At 37.2% G+C, this 7641-nt stretch overlaps 2 protein-coding genes across 2 annotated transcripts in view; one reads left to right on the top strand and one right to left on the bottom strand.

Moving 5' to 3' along the window:
- Positions 1 to 4658, top strand: part of LOC109951928 (uncharacterized) — a 23646-nt gene extending 18988 nt beyond the window's left edge. Inside the window, exons 2-15 of the mRNA XM_020586696.1 lie at positions 3 to 167; positions 273 to 554; positions 692 to 988; positions 1687 to 1731; positions 1800 to 1883; positions 1982 to 2080; positions 2164 to 2226; positions 2328 to 2426; positions 2653 to 2671; positions 3100 to 3119; positions 3227 to 3267; positions 3391 to 3457; positions 3664 to 3719; positions 3797 to 4658. Of these exons, the coding sequence (XP_020442352.1) occupies positions 3 to 167; positions 273 to 554; positions 692 to 988; positions 1687 to 1731; positions 1800 to 1883; positions 1982 to 2080; positions 2164 to 2226; positions 2328 to 2426; positions 2653 to 2671; positions 3100 to 3119; positions 3227 to 3267; positions 3391 to 3457; positions 3664 to 3719; positions 3797 to 3877 (1418 nt within the window). The 3' untranslated portion in view covers positions 3878 to 4658. The remainder of the gene's footprint in view (positions 1 to 2; positions 168 to 272; positions 555 to 691; positions 989 to 1686; positions 1732 to 1799; positions 1884 to 1981; positions 2081 to 2163; positions 2227 to 2327; positions 2427 to 2652; positions 2672 to 3099; positions 3120 to 3226; positions 3268 to 3390; positions 3458 to 3663; positions 3720 to 3796) is intronic.
- Positions 4659 to 5113: 455 nt separating this feature from the next.
- The window catches only part of LOC109951927 (voltage-dependent calcium channel subunit alpha-2/delta-3-like), a 34549-nt gene continuing 32021 nt past the window's right edge, over positions 5114 to 7641 (bottom strand). Inside the window, exons 35-39 of the mRNA XM_020586695.1 lie at positions 7292 to 7373; positions 7021 to 7138; positions 6793 to 6905; positions 6472 to 6554; positions 5114 to 5996 (exon numbers count right to left, since the gene is read on the bottom strand). Coding sequence (XP_020442351.1) covers positions 5904 to 5996; positions 6472 to 6554; positions 6793 to 6905; positions 7021 to 7138; positions 7292 to 7373 — 489 coding nt within the window. The 3' untranslated portion in view covers positions 5114 to 5903. The remainder of the gene's footprint in view (positions 5997 to 6471; positions 6555 to 6792; positions 6906 to 7020; positions 7139 to 7291; positions 7374 to 7641) is intronic.

Genomic DNA, 7641 nt, shown 5'->3' with positions numbered 1-7641 from the left:
AGGACAAAGTCTTAGTGCCGTGTCCTGTGTGCAAACACTGACAGGAACTGAGCTGCTGGACGTGACACAGCAGAGGTCACCTACTCAGGTTCAAGTACAATGTTACTACATTGGAGAGGGAAATTCTCCATCTCCACACAGTGACAAATCCTCCATCAGCATAAACTGTGAGTAGTTACGCTGCCTCATCATTATACTTTGCTCAGTAAGAAAATGTTTTAAATACATGTATATTTTTGTTATTTAATCCAAAATATATTAACAATTTTCAGCTCTTCTTCCACCTAAACTGACAGTGGATCCACCACTGATCACGGAGACGGACACAGTCACACTAAACTGTCAGACTCCATCATCTGTTCCTGTCACTCAGTGTTTTTTCCGCACTGTGAAAGACAAACCTGCCAAAAGCTTCTCTTGTGTGAAGACACTGACAGGGACTGAGCTGCTCTTGTTGGCATATCAGAGTTCACCTGCTGTGGTTGAAGTGACGTGTTTTTACCTCGATATGTATCAGTCTCCAGAGAGTAACACGTCCTCCATCACTATACAAAGTGAGCAAATACTACTGCTATGGACTACTATTAAGATAACTGTAGTATCCGTACAAACAACAAAGGGACTCTCAACATGGGGGTCAGGTCTTCAAACGTAACATGTTATCTAATCCTATGTATGTTTACATTTTCAGTTCCTCGGCCTAAACTGACAGTGAATCCCCCACTGATCACAGAAACTGAGTCAGTCACACTGAACTGTCAGACTCCATCATCTGTTTCTGTGACCCAGTGTTACCTCTACATTATAAAAGAAGAAACTGCCAAAGCCGTCCTCTGTCTGCAGACACTGACAGGGACTGAGCTGCTGAGGATGGCGGCTCTTTACAGTTCACCTGCTGTGGTTGAAGTGTCATGTTATTACACAACAGTGTCCAAAGGAGGACAACATCAATCTCGTCTCAGTAACATAGCCCACATCAGCTTACAAAGTAAGTAACCATCATACTTTGTTGTTTAGATACAGTACAGTAGAAGCACAAATAAACACCCTGGTATTCCGCTGAATAAGACACATTAGAGTTCACCTGCTGAGTTTGAAGTGAGATGTTATTGCAGTCTAAAGCCTGGAGAGTTAAATTCTCTATCCCCACACAGTGATGCATCCTTCATCACTATGCAAAGTGAGTGAATGCTATTCCCAAATATTGTTGTATCCCACCATGCAATATTTCAGATGTTAATATAGTTTTTGGCATTGCAAACCAAACACAAGAAGAGCAGGTTTAACATTGTTTTAAAAATATTATTTGTGGTAGAAGGTGATACAGATTTTGACAAAGTTGATCAATTCTGCTTTCCCAATACTGTATATATACTATAAATATATATATTAATACATTTATTTATATGTTATGCACAGAGCACAGATGATGCACTGAACTGTTATGTTGAATTTTTAAACTAAGATTTACCTTACCCCTGGGCAAATGGCAATGAAGTTTATCCTTATTCATGAATGTAAAAGCTGGTGACTGTGTTGCACTATACTGCGCATGAATTCTGCTCTTGTGGAAATAATTGTTTAAGTGATTGCACAAATCACACAAGTTGCACAGATATTATAGTGACGCTGCTCAAATACAACTGACATTTCCAACTTTTTATATCGTTTATACTGTGGAAATAGAATCAAGCATGACACAGAGAGCGACGACATTCAGTGCAACCACAGGTAGGACACACTTTACTTTGAAACAACAATCCAGAACATTATCATGTAGTAGTTATTGTATTTACTAGTTTCATCAGGTCAGACTGTCGGTGTGGCGAGTACAACCAGTAGTTCAATCTCTACTTCCCTAACACCAGTGAAACCAGAATCAGGTGACCCAGTGACTTTGTTTCATGAGTATGTTTTAACAACCTAAAAAAGTGCTTTTTTGATTTATACTTTTTAATATCTTACCCTTTGTGTCTTCAAGAAACGGTTACTGAAGTGACTATTAAAGTGACAGGGACTACAGGAACTTTGATAACTGTTAACAAAACTACGACTGTGGTATCAGGAGATAACGTTACAGGTGAGATTCTTTGTAGTGAATCAAAAATCCCAGGGTGCACCTCTGGGAATGTTTTTAATGTTTTGGGTGTTTTTATTTATTAGGTGTGACTGCACATGAGCCTCGCACTAAAACTAGTTTGTTTCCTGTGAAAGAAGAACAAAAAAGTGAGCAGTACCGGTACATTAGTAGAAAAGTAACATTTTGTTCTGAAGTTTTAGAAATGATGAGCCAGGAACTGAGAATGAAATTTGTTGTTTTAAAACAGAAACATGGAAATGGAAATTGCTAGTAATTGTGAGTGGTCTCGGAGTCATTGTCGGTGTTGTCCTACTGGGGCTTACACTTCTCTGTACCACAAAAAGTGGTAAGAACAATTTGTGTGTCCAATAAAGCTTGAATGTACTTTAAGAAATTTCCTAATCTTGTTATTGTTAATTTAATGTAAATGTAAAATTATCCAAAAGAAGAAACATTTTCTTTTGGTTGCAGTATTCAAAAATACAGTTTCCACTGAGCAGAGGTCATAGATATTACAGCTAGTAATAACCTTTTAGTGATCACTGTTGTCTTTTTCTCTGGTCATTTTTCAGGAGCATGTTTCTTTAAGAGGTAAGAAATGGTTTTTAATCTTTTCAGCAACAGCCAAGTCACGAGATATTTTTTTTCCATTACCAGTGATTTATACAGGACAGCTATGGCTCAAGTGGTAGAGCACGTAATCACAAGATTCAGTTCCCATCTTCTTGTGTCTGTGTGTCAGCGGCAGTCATTTGTGTCCAAAGCAATGTATGTTAAGTGCTACACATCTTCCAAATCTGAGAGTGTATTCATTATATGTTCATTGGTGCAGTGCAAGTGTTTAGATTTTTTTAAATAAAACACGAGTGTAGCAAAGGTTTAGAGATACAGTATAGTCTGAAACTGTAGACTTTTAGCTTTGAGGCTACACAGTCTCTGATTTATGTTCATTGTCCTACGCTGCGTTCTGTGTAATGTGTAACACCTAATTTAAACATTTTCCCTTTATTTCCTTATAGATCACAATCCAGTGGTGCTGGTAAAGTATACATTGAGTTGTCAGGAAACATCACAATATAATTCATTCACACATTGAATTTCTATTTTCTTCTCTTACACTGAGCTTAGTGTTGCCTTCTATTGCAGATGATTATATGCACATGAGAAATATTGATGATGGAAAATCGGTAATTAAAAAACTTTATTGTCAGATATGACATTCACGTAATGTAAAGTAATCCACCAACTGAATTTGAAGAGCCCTCAAGGTGAATTAATTACTTTCCTCATCTGTTCTCTTATCAAACAAGTTTCCTGCAGATAATGATGAGGGCTACAATGTAATCACCTCAGTAGCTGGTGTTGACTGTACCACTGGTGAGTTGCTTTTTTCACTTCCTGAGCGCAACAAATATAGTTTTAACATATTTAGTCCCATGACACTCCTGGCCACCCATGCTTCTGAAACCAGAAATTATTTAAATCTTATTTTTGCATTATTTTTTTATACATACAGTGCAATAAAAAAAGCTAAATCTATGAAAAACTTACCAACTTTCTATGTGATTCTCTCTGATTTGTAGGTTGTGAGAACCTGAACAGACAAGGACTGAAGACACAACAGCCTCAAAATGAGGATGTAAGTGAGACATGAGGCAAAGTAATGAATATATTTGCTACTGGATATATATTACATTTGATTTCTTTCATTTCTAGTCTGACACATGCCATGTGTATGCCACCATCTCCGAGGAGCCAGCTCCATCAACATTGTATAACACTGTGCAGGCACATTGAAATTTTTTTAATACTATACAGAGACCAAGCAGACAGCCTTTACAATATTATCTAGACCAGTGCTAATGAGTTGTAGCTACACCTATACATTTGCAATAGCAAGTGTTTTGTAGGAATGTCACCTCAACTGCATTTTTATTACAGTATAGCAAGCACATCTTCACAAGCTGTTCTGTTTGTTGCTCTCAAATAGCACTATACTGTATATAAGACTAGTACTGCTAATCTAATGTTGAGCTCTTTCAGCACTAGAGTGGCAGAAATGAAGAACTCTTTAAGTATGCAATTGATAACTGTATATATAGTATCCAGTGTATATCAGAGGCTATAATTATTAAGCTAATATAATAACACATGCTGTAATAATGGTTTTTTATTATAGTTTCAAAGTTAAGATGTGCTATACCGTCATCTTCTGCACACATTCTGCCTCAGCTATTAAAAGCTGTTCGCAGTTTGCAGGAAACACTTGTTGCTGCTTCACATATTTTCAGTTGAACAGAATTAACTTAACATAGCTTGCAGGTACTAAAATAACTACTACAGGAAATAACAGCAGACAAAGAAGCAAGATCTGTGTTTCACAATGACAGTGGCTCGCACACTGCACAGACACCAATTAAGGAACTTGGGTTTCACACTTTTTCCCCACATGTGAGCAACATATTGCATGAGAAGAGCTATTGTACACTTCTCCTCCTAGCAGCTGTTTGTTTTAACTGAAATTTGAACATGACAGTTGCACCATAGCCATGAACTCCTGAATCCAATCTTTTAATCAGAGAAATGTATTATTTGTTATACAGACTACAGTGTAACTACATTAAATCTATTTGCTATATATACACCAGTAGTTGCTGCCAGCGATTTCTTTCTTTTTGCAGCCTGACACATGTACCATTTCAACATCATCATTCTATCCTGCACATTGATTTTGCCGTTTTATTTTTCTCAAGGTTGAGAAAAGGTTGAAATCTATTTAGTTTTACTCATACATAAGCAAAAGCCCCACGTAACATCACCGCACATGTCTTTCTATAGTTGTAAGGACACTAGTCCCTTACCTTAGCCCTCAAACAGCTCTTTAAAGTTATGAGGACCATAGCATCCTCATAACAGTAGTTTCCAACTATGTCCACGCAGCCATATAAAGACACAAACACACGTGTGCACGCGAGAAAATAACACAAGGTGTAAATGAAGAAAAATATTTCTGTGTATTTATTCATCAGCTTTCTCAAACATGAGTATGTGGTCACTCAGACAAATTATGGCTGAATATACTCTATCAATGGAACATTCTTAAACACACAGTTGAATCTTCATCATGCATCTTTAGCTTGTTTGAAGTGTCTTCTGCTTTAAAACAAGGAGAAACTGACAGATTGAAGCAAGTTCAAATTTTCCATTGTTTCTGGTATTTTACATAAGCATTATGATTTTTAACATCAAAAAGAATTCAGTCACAAAATAAATTTCATTTTTTAAGAACCTCTGATTGCACTGTCAATGGTTTTTATCAGCTTACTGCCAGAGACTGCTCTGAATTCTTTTCACAAATGACAAAAGTGCATTTTAAATTCTGCAGACTTATATTAACCTTCATTTTTTCCCTCCCTCACAACAAAGAAATGAACATATTTCAAATCTTACTCTATACTCTTTTGCACAAAGACACATTTGTTTTCTGTACTCCTAAACATTTGTTTTTACTGTAGACATTTCTTGCTCTTATTTAATTTCAGCACACATTAAGGACAATATGGCAAACTGTCAGTGATGTGATCTGCAATGCTCTGAGCAAAGTCACTCCCATTATTCTCATTTTTGATTGCTGCACCATACCGTTTTATTTTCTGCATTAATGGATGTGCGTCTCAGTGCTACTGATCGTTCTTTTGTTGTTGTAGAGTGCTGCCTGTTGCAGATGTATGAGCAAATTGAGATTGTGGCCATGTTCTCTGTGTATTATAAGCATCTTCTTGTTGAGTTAGTCCTTACTGATGTCCAGTTCCGCATCACATGGTCACCTGCTGATGCTCGCTGCTATTAGAGGGAGTAGAGCTACTGTTAGAGGGCTGGAGAGGCGTGTTGCCGAACCACACTCCATGGCATTTTCCTGCAGGAGACACAATCATTTGTAATACATACAGCATATAGCAGTGTATGGGTCTGATATTAAACCTTAACATGGTGGATGTACTAAGATTTTATCTGTGAAAGACATCAGTGGATGGAAAATGAGGTGGTGGTGGTGGGGTGCCTCTATTTGTGTCTTAATGGTGTTTTGCCTGCACGATGAGGTTGTCAAAGAGCTACTGGGGACAGCAGGAAGTCCCTATAACTGGCCAAGAAAAACTTGTTCTTGTACTCCAGTATCAGTTTCATTATACTATATATAAGACTAGTATTGCTAATCTAGTGTTGAGCTCTATCGGCACTAAAATGCACAACCATTTAAGTATGCAGTTGATATCAACTGCATATATCTTGTATCCAGTGTATATCAGAAGCTGTAATGTATTAAGCTAATATGACTGCGCATGTAGATGCACACATAGGGACAGTATGCAGACAAAGACATGTTCTCATACCTCAGGGTGGAAAGGATGGCATGAGTCAGGCTTCTTTCTGTCCTTCTGAAACTTCAGTCTGTCACATTTTAGTGACTCGTTGTGTTCAAAGATGTCAAGGGTAAAAACAAACGAAGAGAACATATCCCTAAATAACACACGCTACTTCAAGACTCATTTAGGCTTATATGAAACATTTGGATAACACAACTCAAAAATTAACCCTAAAGAAGAAATGCAACTGTTCTCCCAGTCAGCAACTGATAAGTTTTTTTACGATTTAACCAGCCATATGCTAAAATGAAAGTGCTTTCAATAAAGGTTTGTGTTTAGAAAGGATATACATGATCTCAATGGGATCCATGTTCACTGGAGGGGCACTGCTGCAGTCACAGTTATTGTCCACAACAACCATGAAGAGATTGCTGCTGGGAATCTGCTGTATGACAAAAGATCTGCAGTACAAAGACAGAGACCAAAGTTTACTATTTGACCCGAATAAAGATTGTCATGAAATGAGGTGATTATTTAATGATTCAGCAGTTAATTTAAGATGGTCTAAAGAGGTACCTGATGCAGCCCTCACAGTCAATGTTGCCTGTTGTTTCTTTGATGGTACGTTCAGAGACAAAAGCGGGGTATACCGTATCACACGGAACCATCACAGTTTTACCCCGTGACCTCTGAGCTGAAGGTGTGACAAAAAAGTTGTAAGTGAACCACAGTAGGGTGACAAAACCACAGAAAGCTACAAAGCTTCCTGCTCTCGCTCTGAGATTGAACTCTGTCTTTCTCTCTCTCTCACATATAGTGCACAAGCCTGTTCATGAACTAAAGTTACCTTTGACTGAAAGGTCGACGTTCCACCAGCTGTACAGGTTAAATTCCAGCAGAAAACTAAAGAGAAAAATACAAACATCACATTAAAGAAAGTGTTTCTGTTGGCAATTATGAAAATATAGGAAGTTGGATAAACATTAGTTCAGTTAATTAGTGTCTTTATAAAACTTCTTTATAAAAGACCAATGTATCTTGTTATTGCTTGATCTATTGAGTTATACAGTAACTTGAATTGTGACAGCAGTGTACTTATACCAATATTTGTACGCATTTAAAGTGAATATATCTTATAAATAACTGGTTATTTTACAGATGTAAGTTATTTATAAGATACATTCACTATATGTATCT

This window comes from Monopterus albus, unplaced genomic scaffold (genome assembly GCF_001952655.1).
Source record: "Monopterus albus unplaced genomic scaffold, M_albus_1.0 scaffold419.1, whole genome shotgun sequence".
NCBI classification, from domain to species: domain Eukaryota; kingdom Metazoa; phylum Chordata; class Actinopteri; order Synbranchiformes; family Synbranchidae; genus Monopterus; species Monopterus albus.
This window is presented reverse-complemented; position numbering and strand designations above follow the sequence as displayed.